We start from the raw sequence: 17,170 nt of genomic DNA, 5'->3' as shown, positions 1-17,170 counted from the left end.
GTGTGTAAATGAGTTGTTGGCCAGTCTATTGAAGGTGAAATTTTAGAAAGGCTGTTAAAATGCTTGAAGTATATAAATTGACAAAGAAATTCTTACAGCAGGTGGAAGAGACTATTCTTCATACCTTTTGTAAGAGTAATTGAAAAAACAAACAAAAAAAAAATGCATTTGTCTTCTGGTTTTCTGATCTCTAGATTTCTGATATACAACACCACACTTTTACTCTCACATCTTTATGGCTTTGCCCATTTAATCTTAAAGTTACAGTAAAGAGTTTTTTGCAGTTCTTTCCCCCTACTCTCCACTCTTACCTACAATAGTGTGTAGACATGGCCCACTCACGTTAAAAGGATGCTAAATTCAAGTTGTTGTAGATTTAAACAAACATATGTAGGTGTGATCTGACATGTTCTTGAGCATGCTCTACCCTAGATTGGTTTGTAACACACATGTAATTTTTCTCCCCCAGTCTTAACTATGTTTGCAGATCTAGGTAGTTTAAGGAGTAACAAGCTGGAACAGAAATTCTAAGAGTCTATTTGCTTATAATGTTTTCTGTGGTCCTTGTTGCCTCTTGTTTTGTCCTATCCTTGAGCACTTTGCTTTTAAAGTGAGTAGAAGTGGATCAGGTTTTTTGTCCAGTTCCCCTTCTTTATGTCCTGTTGGAGGGATAATTTGCTGACTATGTATATACATGGTATGTATCTTGCTAGACTCATGCAGTACAGATTAAATAAACTGTGTACAACTAAACTCTTTTTCTTTTATGTAGGGATGTGGATTTGCCAGGTCTGTAGACCAAAGAAGAAAGGGAGAAAGCTGCTTCATGAGAAAGCTGCACAAATAAGGCGAAGATATGCAAAACCTATTGGACGACCGAAAAATAAACTAAAGCAACGAATGTTGTAGGTTTCTCTTGGGTTTTACTTCTTCATGTGTTTCAGAGAATGTAGTCAGATAAGAGTTGGATACAGGTTTAAGTACAGTTTTTAACTGTATTTCAAGTTGGAGAAAATAGATGGCAAGTGATTTAGTATATATGCCTTTCAACCCAATGGCCTTCTGAATTATACTAAGTGCTTTTCGTGTCATGTCAGAAGGTGATAAGAAAATTCCTGTAACTTAGTTTTTCAGATCCCATGCATTTTTGTCAAAAATTGTACCATAAGCAGATACAAATGAATTTCTGTATATCATATATAGCTACAGCTATCTTTTAAGTGTAACTTCAAATAATTGAAGTATGTACAGAATCTATACTACGTGGTTAATAACAAGACAGTTATATACAACTTCAGGAGACTGTTCTGCTTAAAAACTTGTTCAAAAATTATATAAAAATTAATTTATTAGTTAATAACGGCTCACAAAACCCATTCCAAAAAGTAAAATGTGCAAGTACTACAGAAGTTTTGGTTTCAGTGGTACTCTGGGAAAAATGATTACTTGAATTCTGCTGTTAAGCTGCCACTGGTTACTAGGATAAGGTTACAATTCATCTTGCATTCTCAGGACTGTGTTTGTCTTAAGACAAGAACGTGATGTAATTTCTTTGGAGTTTGTCTTTCCAGGAAACACTGTAGTTGGACATTATAAGGCTTGTTTCGAGGATTGTTTAAGTAGCACTCAAATGCTGAGTTGACATTGCACTGAGTGTTAAACAGGAACAGGTTCTGTGTCAGCTATGTAACATGTTTCCCTCTATCACATGTTCTTATCCACATAGGCCTTTTTTTCCCCCTATTCAACTATTATTTAACTGTTTGGCTGTGTGAACTCAGGAGCTTTCTGACTCTGAGCTATTCCTTCTCTCATGTAATTGTTACCCAGCTGTTTTTCTCTATAGTCTAAAAACCTGTCTCGTATTATCCAGCATTGCATGGTAGCTGCTGTAAAACTTTGCATTTTGCAAAATAAGGATTTTTGAAGCCAATGGAGCCAACATGAGAAAATAGAAAGAAAAGTACCCACAGTACAGTGCACTAGTCAAGTTTGATGTACTTGGTGCTGTGCAGCTTGCTGTACTCTCTTTTCCCTTTCTCTCTGCCAAGATCTTTCATCTTGTCTTTTTGGTCCCCATCCTAAAGTTCAGTGTATGTTGCTCTAGGAAAGTAGTGCAGGACAAGGATAAAGTGTGGCACTACATGAAAGTAAAAGATCTAGTTGTACTGGCTCGTGAGGGCATGCTGTTAGAGGAAGAATGGATCAAACATTGCTTTCCTTCTCCATTCTCGTCCTGAATAAATAACTTAGGAACTTAAAGGTAATTGAAATTTCTATATAACATTGTGTGTGCACAATAAAAATATCCCCTATGTCTCTAGCTATGCCTTGGGCTTCAGTTGCACCTCTGGTTTTACCTCTTTGAAAACTCTTAAGCCTTCAGCTGGAGATTAAGGTTCTGTTGTGGTGTAGACATGGTGCTCCCTCTGAGACTCTTAAAACTGTGTGCTGCTCCCTGGCTCCCCTTCAGCCTCTTGCCTCCTCCTGCCAGTGTCTGGAGAGGGGAATTGGGGGCACAAAAGGTAAAGATCATGGGTTTAGATAAAAAAAATTTACTGGTAACAGCAATGAGATAAGGAAATGAACAGTAACAGCTAAAATATCAATAACAAAGAGTGTTCTCCCCTGCCTCACTTACTCAAAGATAGTCCCTTTCCTCACCCCTGGCAATGGCATGAGGAGTTACAGAATAACCTCTGGGTCCTGGCCATGCTCCCTTCAGGCTATTGCAGAAATTAACCCTGTCCTGCCCGGAACCAGGACAGTCCTAGTACAGTATTGCTATCTTACTTCTCCACAAACTGATTTTGCTTCCCACAGTGGATTTAGCAGAAATGTCCTCCTGACACACTAATTCAGCTTTTCCTCCTACCTCATAAATATAAAAAAGGGTTGGAAATGTTGTGAAGATTTTACTGTTACATTTTACTATTGATATTGAGCTACAACTGTTAAAGTGAATATCATGCTGAAGGATGTGGAAGTTGTTTTAGTATTTGATTATGAATATTTTCATAAAGATTTCCTTTGTAGCATGTGAACATGTTAGAGGATTACTTTGGGGAGCTCTTTGTAAAACAAATACTTGCAATACTGTGGGCACACTTGTTACTTCAATGTCTAGTGTATATATATATAAACAAAGTAATTGTGTGTTGGAAGAACAGTGGTTAGGAGATAAGACTGTTCCTCCATGAAATCCTCTTTAAAAGTGATTGCAGGATATAGAAAACAATGGTGTCATACATAAAAAAGTGTGGTCACATGAAGTACAGGAATATTAGCCAGTGCCACTTAGTTCTTGTGTATCACAAAGAAAATCTGTCCAGTAGGACTGGAGTAATTTTTTGCCTGTTGACCATCTGTAGGAAGCCCTTCACAGGCAAATTACTTTGTAAGACTAACTTAAACCAGGTGTGTGCTGGCCTCTGGCATCACTGGTGATTACTACATCTGGTAGTGAGAATAGATCTTGTGATAGACATAAGCTTATGACAGCAAAGGATTCAAAAGACTTAGAAGTTTTTTGGGTTTGTTGCCTCTTAGGACCTAACCAAATTTAAGGATGTGTGGGTGGAAAAGGGACTACTTCTTAAAATGATGGGCCTTTGGAGTTCAGTAAACCAGATGGTAGCCCTAGGCTGTTGAATCTCTAATTAGATGTGACCTGTTGCAATTAATTACTTCAGTATCTCAATTAAGAAGGCAAAAATCTGTGGAAGAAAATTTTCCGCTGCAAAGTAAATAAGCTAACTTCAAAGAGCAGGATGGAAAAGGGAATGAAAGAAAGCATGTGATGCAACTATATAGCTTTGTTTGGCTTTGTAATTTGATCATGCATCCTGATAGCTATTTCTTGTACTGCAGATATTTTTAAATGTTCTGTTCCTATGTGCTAATATGTACTATTCAGTATATCCTTCAGTGCAGTTCCTCTCTTCAGTCATTAGCAACTAGTTAAACCTGTAATTCTGCTGTCACAAATGTTGGCTTTCACTGTACCTTTTTTATTCCTAGCATTTAAGTAAGATTCTCCTCTATTTTTTTTTAAACACCTTCCATGTTAAGCCTGAGTAGTTCATGGTTTTTCTGTAAACACACCTTCTTTGTAGTTTTATTCTTTCCTTTGCTTTTTTTTAACATTGTTAGAATTTCTAAAGAAAACAGAGTGTATTTCTTTGGTTTTGTTTTAATCCTCTTAATAAACTACTTTATTTTGCTTTTAGGTGCTTTTCACTACTAGTGTTTACATACATAACCCAATAAGAGTGGGAAAAATAGCAGTTTCTTGAAAATTGACTTCATTGCTTTAAAGGACTAATAGGCTTTCTCTACAGTTTAAGCAAATGTAGTCTGAAGTTAAGTGTTTTGATACAATATATTAACACTGAAACCATTCATCTCCTTTGTGTGTACAATAAACTAAGTTGATGGAGCAGTTATTGTACAGACATGGTGCATTGGTATTTGTCTCCAAATAAGCTCCACACTTTGATTATGCTTAAAAGTAAGTGCCTAAAAGAAGGGCTGTGTACTTGGAGATCTTGCTATGCCAACTTCTTCCATTTATGTGTGTTGTGGACTATCTTTTAAAGAAAAGAGGGGAGGAGAAACATAAAGGAAAAGGAGAAAAAATTAGTTGGATATTATGTCATAGTGTGAAATGTATTTCCAAAGTGTTTATGTCTTTAAATTTCTTTAAAGTGCAGTGACCTAAGTAGCTTGTATAAACTGTAGGGCTCTTTGGCAGTAAAGATCTTGAATACTGATTTTTATTTTTTCAAATTTTTGCTTAGGTCTGTAACCAGTGATGAAGGATCCGTGAATGCATTCACAGGAAGGGGGTCACCTGGTAGGGGTCAAAAGACTAAAGTCTGTACCACACCTTCATCTGGTCATGCTGCATCTGTGAAGGATTCAAGCAGCAGATTGCCTGTTACAGACCCCACTCGGCCTGGTGCCACCACCAAAATCACCACCACCTCCACCTACATATCTGCCTCTACACTTAAAGTTAACAAGAAAACCAAAGGGCTCATTGATGGCCTTACTAAGTTCTTTACACCATCACCTGATGGTCGCAGATCACGAGGTGAAATAATAGACTTTTCAAAGCACTATCGTCCAAGGAAAAAGGTCTCTCAGAAACAGTCATGCACTTCTCTTGTGTTGGCTACAGGTACCACACAAAAGCTAAAACCTCCACCTTCTTCACTTCTACCCCCAACCCCCATCTCTGGTCAGCGCCCCAGTTCTCAAAAATCCAGCATTTCGACTTCTAACTCTCCCCAAAGTTCTTCCAGTCAGTCAAGCATACCCTCCTTTAGTAGCCTTCCTAATAGCAGTCAACTAAAGGGACTCTTTGATGGACTCTCTCATATCTATACCACTCAGGGACAGTCTCGAAAAAAGGGTCACCCAAGCTATGCACCTCCCAAGCATTTGTGTAGTAAACCAAAATTACCTTCCACATCAACATCTAATAGCCATTTCTATGGAAAGAAAGAGGTTAGGAGTAGGTTTATTTCTCATACCTGTGCCTCTGGATGGGGTGTGTCTAGAGGACATGCTTTTAAAGCAATTGCTCACCTCAAGAGAGCAGCTTTCCTTAAAATGCACAGGACTCTAAGCAGATTAAAGTATAAAGTGACCCCTCAGATGGGGACCCCCTCACCAGGGAAGGGGAGCTTGACAGACGGAAGGATTAAACCTGATCAGGATGATGGTAAGCAAAGGTCAAAGCGCCAACCAAACCTGCGTCCCGTCCAAATCCAAAATTCTTATATTGTCACATAGGTCTTAGCTATTTCTCTTGTTCTTACTTCACTTTCATACAAAAGCAACACAACTTTGACCTTTTATCTAATGCTGACTAAATCTCCAAAACATTTTTGGTTTTGTTGTTGTTTTTTTTTTTTTTTCCTGACTAATACCACACCACCTTTTAATTATTTTTTTGCATCTGTAGTGACACTAGGAGCCCCAAATGCCTTCATAATGTTGCTTGTGGCTGTGTAGTACCGCATGAGTAGCCACTTGTCATGCTACTTTCTTGTTCTCCTGCCATTTCTCTGGGAGTAGTGCTGTCATCATGATTGTGTGCTGTCAGTGCTTATAACGGTGGGCATTTCAATTCATTTCCCTCTGCTCCATTGCTTTTTCATGAACAGTTCCATTGTACTACAGTCTCCACAACACTTGATCTGTACTGCTGTGAACTACCTTTTTTATAACTACTTTTAGTTAAGAAAACAATACATTTAATTTATTAAGTTTGAATGTAGATGTAGCTTACCATTGATCTCCAAATTTTAAAGGGCAAATTTTTTGCTCTTATATTTAATTTTACCTTCTAGAGTACACTGGAATTTATCAGGTGACATAGTTCTAGTAATAGAAGATACTTAATTTCATGAGGTTCAAAACTAATTTATTAGAACTGGACTATAAAGGCTTATACAGACAGACAAGCAAGAACCAAAAAATAGCTCATACAGCAGCAAACTACAAAAGAAGGGGGTAAGATTTCACTTCTGTTACTTAGTAATCCCACATTCAGTTAAAATGGGGAGTCATAACAGCTATAGTTGCTATAATCCTGTTTAGGAGTATCACTTTGGTAAGGCGCATGTAACTTTCATGTCTGTGAATAAACTTTTTGCTGGTTTTAAATAACAGATACTGAAATCAAACTAAGCATCAAACAAGAAAATACGGATGTGTTTCTGTTGGGAAGCAAGGACACTGTTACACAGGAGGATTTGGAAGTATTTAAACAGGCTCGAGAACTTTCCCTGGAGGTAAGAATCATGTCGCATAAAATGTAGTTATTTCTGTAAATAAAAACTCAGTTAATTTTCACAGTGTATTCATCTTCATTTTTAATATATTCCTTTTTATCTAATGTATCATGCTTGCTGTGAATTTTATTTGGGAGTCACTATAAATACAGTTACCTTCTCCTAGATAGGGGATATCATCCTGGAATGAGTCAGATGGTAAGTTATACTTAGGATAGATTTTTGAGAGATATCTTTGAGCATTTTGGATGCAGGACTACAGGATTTAACATAGGGTTTAAAAGTAGCAGACATCCAGGTCAGGAACCTGGGTGGATGTTGATCAGAAAGAATGATTATATTCCTCTGCAGATAAACAAAAGCTATGAAAAGTTAAGTCTATCCCAGAAAATACTATTTGTTAGAAAACTGGGTTTAGTGAGTTCATAAGTCTATTTTACACAATTACTTACCACACTTTCAGTTTAAATACTTTCCTATTTCATTGAAATTATTTGAGCTGAATCAGACCAGTGAACCAGACTCTTAACTTTTCTGTGTCCATGAAATGAATAACCAGTGTCTTTGAGAACCTGGATCAGAAGTTTGGTGCATGTAATGAATAACCAGTGTCTTTGAGAACCTGGATCAGAAGTTTGGTGCATGTAATGTTTCAACTGCTGCTTTCTTAAAATGGTATGATAAATGACTGTCTTGTACTTTTTCAGTAATGGAATTAACTTAATTTTTTTTTCAGGTTTAGTGTACAAGTACTGACATTACCTTCTGTATGGGTCAACGCAGTGATGTTTTTACATTCTTCATTCAGAGCATGTTAACCAACAATCAAAAATTGAGTTTAAAGATTCCATTTAATTATTAATTTATACATCTGTTTGCTCATGGAAATAATTCCCACCTGTTTTTTAATTTATCTTTGATATGCAGTCCAGAAATGTTAGGTGGTAAGATTTCTGTAATTTGTGAAATTGAAATTGCTTGGTTTTCCCTGCCTTTTTTACTCTTTTGTTTTTTACCAGTGCTTTTGAGTCTAGCAGTTATTTTCTGATCAACTCAACTGCAATATGCTATCTGGGATTAGCATCTGTTAGTATACTGTTAACTGTTATGAGGTGAATTCCGAGGACTGTAGAAGTGTTGTGCTGATACCTTTGCTCTCATTATTTTGACAGAAGGACAGCTTTGAGTTTGAATCAGGACAGTAGAGAAGTCCTCAAATTAGATGCTGTGGGAGAAGAGCACTTGAGGCTCTTGTGCCTCTTGTTTGGCTGGGCCATGAAGCCTTTATTTGTATCCACTTGTGAACACTGATCAAGTACTTACGTTCATGTTAAGTTGTTTGGCACTAGCAAGAAACTTCTGCTGTTTGTATTTGCTGTTTGCGAACTGTCCAGCTTTGAATTGCTGAAGCATCTGGTTTGAATATGTCAGGTTTCTCATGGCTTCAGTGGGTGAAAGTGATGATATAAAGCTAGAGTTTCTTTTACTTTTTCTATAACTAGTATTTTCTTTTTATTGCACCTGACAGAAAATCGGGTGCAAAAACACTGGTGAAACAAGTGGGAGATACCCTTCAGTGATTGAGTTTGGAAAATATGAGATCCAGACTTGGTACTCTTCACCTTACCCACAGGAATATGCAAGGTAGCAAGATATCAAGGTTGCATGGTTGGAATTTTTACTGATGTGATAGTTATCGTTTATTTTCTTACTCTTTTGTAACTATTTATAATTTACAACCTTTAAAAGTAGATATGCCATTTTAATATAAATTACAAAACAAGTTATAATTATTATGTAATTATACATTACAGAAAAATAATTCCTTTTTAGCTAGTTCTAATCAAAGATGCAATAAAAAGACGATTTTTTTTCCCTAGTCCTGCATAAACATCAGCTTGCACTGTGTATTGGTGTGGTTTTGTTTGGAACTTTTTTTTTTTATTTATACTTTCGATTTGTTGCTTTTGTTTTCAGTTATCTATTTGGTTTTGACTAGTGTGTTTGTGTGGGGGGTGGGTTTTGGTGGGTTTTTTGGTTGTATTTCTTTTTTTTTTTTTTTCCCCTTAATGATTGTGATGACGTATGTCCAACTTTTGGCCGTTTAGACAAATCATCTTGTAAGAAAAAATCATTTCCTAGCCTTCCCTAGATGAAAAATAAAGAAAATTAAAGGGAGGGAGATCCCCTGTGTTCTGCTTTGTGCCTCCTTTATCTTCACTTGGAACTACAAGGGTGAAATGTGAGGTATTACTCCAGTGTGCCTTCTTTGATGGAGACCACAGCAAAAGCTTAGGTGGAATGTGGGAAGGGGGAAGTAACTGGGATCCATGAGAAGCTGGATCACAAAACAACTGACCACAGCTCAACTCTCTTGAATTAGGTTCACTGTGATTGATTGAATCTGACCTTTCCTATCTTCCCTTTCTGATGAACAGTATGTGAATGTTTAATCATTCACTCTGATGTTATATTTGTTTAGTTAGTTATGCCTAAGCAGCATTTACTTATGGTACCTTATATTTGAATGGGAAGGGCCTTACATTTGTGGTAATTTCATTTACAGAATGTAACAAACTTTGTGTATAAAATATCTTTTTGATTTTTATACAGATTACCAAAGCTTTACCTGTGTGAATTCTGTCTTAAATACATGAAAAGTAAAAACATTTTGTTAAGGCACTCAGAGAAGTGTGGCTGGTTTCATCCTCCAGCTAACGAAATCTACAGAAGAAATGACCTTTCAGTATTTGAGGTAGGTTTATCAAAAATGTAACTTTTCGAAAGTAACCAGTTTGTAGACATTACAGACCAATTGAAGAACTAGTGAAAACTTTAACATGCTTAAATACTTCCATGGAGATTCTTCTTATATTGCGAAAACAAGTCCATCTTCCCTATTCAGTTCTATCTTCTGGGGTCATGTTCTTTCATGATTTGTGCTTTCCTTGTACTTCATGCATTAGCCAACCTCTTAAGATACTTGCATTGCATTGCTTCCGTTGCTGGTTTGCCTTTCCCTTCTCAGCAAAAGTACCTCTTCCACCCATTCGTTTCTGGCTGTTTGAGTGTCTTGGGTATAGGGAGAAGACTAATCATAATGTTTGTGCTCCCGAAGTAAAAAAGCAAGCAAAGCAGCTTCTTGTGCCTTCTAAAATCACAAATGTAACTACTGAGTGCTTTTGCCTTCCTTTCAGATGTTTGAGAAACTTGGCCAGAAACATCCTGGCTGGGTGGTAGGGGTTTAGGCCAACTTTGCCAGAACACACTGCCTTTAATTTATAAAAAAACATGTATCCACAAACTCAAGTCTGGACTTAATAATCTAAATTATTCCCTTGGGAGATGACTTGTAAGTCTGAGGTTTTGTGGATGTCCCGGGCAATAGAATTCTGTGTTTCAAATAGCATACCTGCAGTTATTAAAACTATGCATTAGCCTTCCCATTCCTGTTTCTCAAGCATTGTTACAGATAGCATTAACAGAAAAGACTGCTGGGGTTACTAGGATTTTGAGACTGTTTCTCAACACTGTTATTTAGATGTGTATATTGATAATTTCTTTTTAAATCCAAATGTCAGATTCTGCTTTAAACTTGTATTTTCATATTATATAACTGTCTGTTTTACTTGATCATTGCCATTATCTGTTCAAAAATGGTAGATGCAGTCTTGAAGTCCTTATCTAAATTAGAACAAGATCTTAATATTTGGTTCACTTGTTAGTGTTTGCACTATTAAAAACATAGCTGTTTGCATCAAGGTTACTTCTTTCTTGACTTGAGCAATTTTTATTGTAGGTCTACCAGCAGAAGACTTATGTTCTAAACAGACTTAACTCTTTTCCTATCAAGAAGTGAAATTGTCCCAGCCAGTCTGAAATAACTTTATTTTCTCTATGAAGAGGTGTTAAGAGCTGGGCAGCATACAATAGGCAAATTGTGCTTTCCCATTTATTTTCATTAACTACTGCCAACATGTAAATAAAAAATTCTTTAAAAAATAAAGTAAAGTACAGGGGACGGGGAGGTGGGGTATTGCTGCTGAAAACACACAGAAGACAAGTTGTGTGTGGAAGCAGTGTCCCAACTCCACTTCTTTTATTCCCTTTCTCTATTTTGGATGTTTCAGTAAGCACTTATGTTAAACCTTCTGAAATAAGTGTGGTTGGTTTGAGTTTTTTTTATTTCCAAGGTTAGTGTTGGTTGTTACTCTGATTACTGTAGAAACTGAGTCATTAGTTGATATCCTTCTTCATAGATCCTGCCAAGAATTCTGTGCAACCATTTTCTTTTCAGCAGAATGAAGGGTTTGTTATTTCCTTCGTGCTTTGTGTTTTTGAAAGGAATAGAAATAAGTTTGGCATTTTGTGATTTATGTACCTCTGCCCAGAGCATGACTTCGACAGATTTGAGAGAAGACTTTGACATAGATCACTGCTATGCTGTAGCCAGGAAACTTTTGACAGATGCTTGCTTTTGAGCTTGCCCGCCCCTCTTTTTTCCCCACTTCTCACATTTAAAATTGATGAACAAGCTGTGTTTGCCTGAAACTTAAATTTTTTTACATTTCTGTAAAAATGTTCTTACTGAAAAAGGCAGCTCGCATAATTTGCATTTTCAGGCTTCTGGCTTAGCCAGCGGTGATTTCTACTTTCTAAATGTTCACATTTAACTTGCACACCTGCTAGTAAGTGTGAAAAGTAACAAAAGTACCTGGAAAATGGAGTTGTTGTACAGAAGCTTAATGTATTTGATAGATTCTTAAGAGCTGTATGCAAGTTTATTTTGCTGCATTTAGGAGCAGTGACAGTCCATTAAATGGTGGCGTTTTTTTAATCCAGTTAATGCAACTATACTACTGAAATTGCCTTACAATCCCTAAATATATCCAAAAGGTTGGATTTTACTCAGAATTCTAACTAGGATTTGTACTCAAAACAAATTAGAATATGACTTCTTTTTCAGCACAGTGTGCATACCATTTGTCTGCCTCTGTGAATGAAATACAGCTATTATCATTATCAAAGAACATCAGTACAAGCAAACCTTTCTATTAGGAAGATGATTTCAAAAATGCTGTTGCCTTTGACTGAGCCTTTCCTTTCAGGGAGTACCTAATTGATCTAGGAAATCTGCATCTGTGTCTGGCATTTCTGTAGCTGAGTCACAGCTTGACTCTTTACACTCATAATATACCTAGACTAATTGTAATATTTAGCCTGAAAATTTACTTCACTTGCTCAGTAGCGTTTTAGTCTGGCACGGAAATTCTGTCTTGTCTAATTTGTCCAAAACATTGATGCAATTGATATGTAATTTGCTACTCATTTATTGGCATTACACCTTAAGGATTCAGCGTAATACACTTCATTGTTTTGGAGTTGTTTTAAGTTGTTGTACACATTGCCTTCTAGCAAACCACAGTTTAATGCGTTTTAGCTAGTGCATTTTTGTTGTCTGCCAGTCATATTCGTACTTTTGTCTTGAAAATTAAAAAGTGAAGTAACTTTGTTTAATAAATCTGGATATGCAGTTACATAAAAACGCAAAGTAATTAGTACTAATTGGAGACTTCCTTCTTAACAAGAAACTGGGGCATTTTTCTTCTGAACCTGAATGTGTTTTATTGGGTTTTTTTCTCTAACACCATACTATTCAAATCTCCTTCTAGGATATGATTGATTAAATAAGTTGTTTTGTCCTAACTTGTTGGTGTCTTGGAAATAACTGCATCTGTCTTGCTTTTCTAGGTTGATGGAAATGTGAGCAAAATTTATTGTCAGAATCTTTGTTTGTTAGCTAAGCTCTTTCTGGACCACAAAACCTTGTATTATGATGTTGAACCATTCCTCTTCTATGTCCTTACAAAAAATGATGAGAAAGGCTGCCATTTAGTTGGATATTTCTCTAAGGTAAAAAGAAAGAAAAAATGGGTTTATTTAACATTTGTAATTTCCTGCTCTCCTTAATACTTGTGACAACAGCAAGGAAAAAAAATGAAAGTTGAAAAAAAAAATCAAAAGCTTGAAAGCCTCCCTGTAAATCTCAAATATTATGTGCATTGTCTCAAATGCACTGTACTTGGCTAGTGATGCAAATTGAAAATGTGTTCAGCCACATGGATTCGGGTGGGTTTTTTTCTTGGTTTGGGTTTCTTGTTTATTCATTTGTTTTGTTTGTTTTCAGAATGTGTTGTATTTCAGACTTAAATCTTTTTCCTGCCCCTAACGTTTTTGCATTAGTATGCTAAATCTAACTTGTAAAAGTTGCAGGTACTTGGAATTTTGATGCATTTTCAAGGCTCGAGGCCAGCAGTTCAAGCTTGCTATTTAGATGTAAATGGACAGGGATGTTTCTGTCTTGTGTACAGTGGAATCTAATGCAGTTACTTTATTGCACTGATGTAAGAATACATTGCTTTACTTCATGGTGGATGTCTTGCTTAGAGCGGATGTCTCTGTTGTGGCTGAATTTCAAGTAACAGGTGGTGGTATAGACAAAAATAATACTTATGGGAACTATATTGACAAAGATGACCAAGAAATACAGTGTAGTTAAATGTAAATGCAATAGGAAAAGCTTTCATTGTTGTCCATAATTTGCCAGTGAGGGATGGGGTGAATAGGTGCAGTTACTCAGAAATTCAGTACTTCGTGCCCCTCATATCACTACCTCCTATTGACTGTGTAATTTTCTTTCTTGGAGAAGTGATTTGTATAAAGATAACACTTTGGAAAAGTAAAAAAATCTCGTCAGATTACCTGGATATTGTAAAGTAATCTCTTGGATGTCTGACTTGGATGTCACATCCTTCTGAGAGGTGGGCCTTGCTGGAATTAAAGTAACAGTGAGGCGTGTAGGCACAATTTACACTGTTTTTTGCATCAATCAGAAAAAAACACGTTAACTTTGATTTAGGCACATTTTCTCCATTTATTTAAGGTAAAGCAGGTTAAAGTGACTCTATCTTGATTTATTTTTTTTTCTTATCATTGAATCTCTAGTGTTGGAAAATAACTCTGGGATCATAGTCCAACCATTAACACTGCACTGCTTTGGTCACTACTAAACCATGTGCCCATTTACAAGTTTTTTGAACATTTCCAGGGATGGTGATTCCACCATTTCCCTAAGCAGCCTGTTCCAATGCTTGATAACCCTTCCTGTGAGAAATTTTTCCTAACATCTAATCTGAACATCCCCTGGCGCAACTTAAAGCCTTTTCCTCTCAACCTGTCACTTGTTACTAGGGATAAGAGACTGACTTACTAGAGTCCAGATAGAAAATATTCACAGCCTTTCCTTCATCCTCCAAGTGGGTCACCCTGTCATAGGAGATCAGGTTAGTCAGGCAGGACCTGCCTTTCATAAACCCAAGCTGGCTGGACCTGATCCCCTGCCTTTCATAAACCCAAGCTGGCTGGGCCTGATCCCCTGCTGTCCTGCATGTGCAGTGTGATGGCACTCAAGATCATCTGCTCCGTGACCTTCCCTGGCACTGAGCTCAGGCTCACAGACCTGTAGTTCCCCAAATCCTCCTTCCACCCCTTCTCATAGGTGGGCTTTACATTTGCTAACAACCAGTCAGCTGGGACCTCCTGGTTAACCAGGGCTGCTGGTAAATGATGGAGAGTGGCTTGGTGAGCTCTTCCTACAGCTCCCTCAGTACCCTTGGGTGCATCCCATCAGGCTCCACAGGCTTGTGTGGGACTATGTAGGATAGTAGATCACTGACCATTTCCTCCTGGCTCACAGGGGCTTCATTCTGCTCCCTGTCTCTGTCTTCCAGCTCAGGGGGCTGGGTACCCCCAGGACAGCTGGTCTTGTTATTAGAGACTGAGGCAAAGAAGGCATTAAGTACCTCAGCCTTTTCCTCATCCTATGTCACTGTTTCTTGAGAGTTGGGAAGTCTGTACAGAGAAAATACTTAACCATACTGTAGAAACTAGGAAACCTTTTGAAATATGGCTTGGGTGTCAGATCTCATGGCTGAAGAAATGCTTGGGAATGAGCATACTGGCATGTGATCCTGTCTGTATTATCACTGGTCTAGTGTCATCTAATGTGTGGAGACTCAAGTGATAGTACGTGTCCTAAACTATACTTGTGCTTACCACAACTTCTTGTCACTTAGACTGACCTGGATATTCTTGGTTGGTTTATTGGATCTCCCTCAAAACTACCTATTCCTGATTTTTAGGGCATTTTTGTTGTTTGTAATCTTTTAAAGGTAAACATGGCTTTTCCTTTTTATCAGTAAATTGGAAAGAACCTATAAATTTCTGTAGATAGAACAGCTTCCTAGTCCAGCTTCTTCCTCCTCTTGTCTTTATCAGTGTGACGTTTGCCTCCATTGTCTGTATATGACTTCATTCTATCTAAAAGAGCTTTTGCTTCTGAGCCCTGATTTTGGTTCAGATGAGAAGCATTCAGCTTTTAAAAAGTTAGTGTATTGCAAGTGTAACTTCTTAGTTCTGCAGGTATGGGGTTCCCCCTCTGCACCCTGACCACGTAGTCATTCAGAGAGACAAAATAAAGATGAAAACCAGCAGGCACTTAGTGTAGCAGTTGTATAAAATACGTCTTCACTATGTGTATGGATATTGTATTCCATTTTTATATCCTTGACAGAATGGTCAGTGAAGCATGAAAATATTTCCCTCTTTTTACCATCTTCCTCCTTTACTTAAACTTCATTATGCTGTTCAGACAATATATTTAATTTTTAAGATGCTGAGTAGTTAACTAATTAAAAAATACTTTGAAAGATGTTTCTAATATTTCCTTCTTACAATTAAATGTTAAGGTGGAATTATTTGACTTTGGTACTGACCCCATACATCTGTTCACCTTATTGGGATATGTTACAAGGACAGTGGCAGGTGCAGGCAATTGCCCACTTCAGCAGTGCTTTGACATAGTTGATCTGTTTCTCCTTCCCACAGGAAAAGCTTTGCCAGCAGAAGTACAATGTCTCCTGCATAATGATCATGCCCCAATACCAAAGGCAAGGATTTGGAAGGTTTCTCATTGATTTCAGTAAGTGAAGTGTTTTATTTACACTTGTGATCCAAGGAGCTGATGGCTGTTCTGAGAAAGTATAACACGTGAAACTTTACTTAACTTGCTTTGTTGTTTTTATCAATAGATAATGGGATTTCTGTTTATGTTTACATAGGATAGAAAAGCTCCCTGAGTGAAAAACTTAGTGCTACTCTGTTATTGTACTCAAGGAAATTGAGAATGGATCTCTCGGCAGTAATATTAGCTCTCAAAGCTATTACCCTGAATGAATTGTCTAAATTACCTTCCATTTTGCTTTGCTCATTAGTATAAGAAGAGGCAATTATTTGTGATTATAGCTAAGAAGGTGTTAGTCTAAGGCATTGTCTACATTCTAATATTTTTAATTTGTATCTTCTTTTAGCTAAAAAACTGTTCTAATTGAAGAATTGCCGCATAGAAGGAATGTGTTTTAGTTTTTGTGTTCATCACTTCCTTAGAGAAAATTGTTATCAAAAAAGGTATAGGTGCTCAAGGCTGTTCTTGCTGTTTTATTTTGCTAAGCTGTCTGACCTGTTAGAAAGCTTCAGGCACACTTGTTTAAATATAGATTTGTTATTCTTCAAATCTTTAAGGTGCCATAGAACTCCAGACAAAATTATCTAAGGAACCTTCTCAGTTAAATGTCCTCAGTATTACTGAATCCAGCTTTCTACTGTAATTTAGAGGGAGGATGACAAGGAATTAGTATATATTGTGTGTGGTAGGTTTTCACTATTATGTTTTTTAAAGCACTGTTGAATTACGTGACAGCAGAGATAGTTCAGATAATAGGATTCCTGCCCTGAAGGTGTATGCAAGAACATTAAAATGCAAATAATAATACATTGCAGTATAACAGCAGGACAAAGACAATAATTTGTAACTGTACAGTTTTCAAGTTCTGTGTCTTGCAGTGTTCTACCCAGCGTGACTGCATTAGAGTGTATAAAGATACTTAGTATGTCTCATCATTGTATGGCTTTAGAAACAGCCTTCATTATACCCCTGTGAGTCAGGTAAGGATGGTTCTGGACCACTTAATCCGCCTTTGAAATGTAGCTGTCGCTGGAGTGGAACACAGCAGCTGTTCCATTGTGCACCTTCTGCAACCTTTTAGGAAAGGCTGCGACAAGTACCACATATTTCTGGAACTGTAGAGTGAACTTTAGGCTTATTTAGGTAGACATTGACCCTGTTTGAGGATTAAAATACTTTTTTGCAGAAGGAGATGGAGAACTCTCACTGGGCACAATTGTTAAGTTCCAGGCTTTTGTTTTGTTTGTTACTATGTGATGTCCCAAAAAAAAAAAAAAAAAAAAAA

At 37.1% G+C, this 17,170-nt stretch overlaps 1 protein-coding gene across 6 annotated transcripts in view; it reads left to right on the top strand.

The window, feature by feature from the left end:
• The window catches only part of KAT6B (lysine acetyltransferase 6B), a 114,728-nt gene that overhangs the window by 66,297 nt on the left and 31,261 nt on the right, over nt 1-17,170 (top strand). For 3 of the 6 annotated variants that reach the window (XM_027896109.1, XM_027896108.1, XM_027896107.1), the window contains exons 6-12: nt 773-905; nt 4,800-5,728; nt 6,682-6,803; nt 8,332-8,447; nt 9,417-9,558; nt 12,555-12,716; nt 15,750-15,843. In XM_027896109.1, the coding sequence (XP_027751910.1) occupies nt 773-905; nt 4,800-5,728; nt 6,682-6,803; nt 8,332-8,447; nt 9,417-9,558; nt 12,555-12,716; nt 15,750-15,843 (1,698 nt within the window). The remainder of the gene's footprint in view (nt 1-772; nt 906-4,799; nt 5,729-6,681; nt 6,804-8,331; nt 8,448-9,416; nt 9,559-12,554; nt 12,717-15,749; nt 15,844-17,170) is intronic. The other 3 variants (XM_027896111.1, XM_027896110.1, XM_027896112.1) reach the window with 2 other exon arrangements.

This window comes from Empidonax traillii, unplaced genomic scaffold (genome assembly GCF_003031625.1).
Source record: "Empidonax traillii isolate 1590-97213 ecotype Southwest subspecies unplaced genomic scaffold, ASM303162v1 scaffold481:size658601, whole genome shotgun sequence".
Lineage (NCBI taxonomy): Eukaryota > Metazoa > Chordata > Aves > Passeriformes > Tyrannidae > Empidonax > Empidonax traillii.
This window is presented reverse-complemented; position numbering and strand designations above follow the sequence as displayed.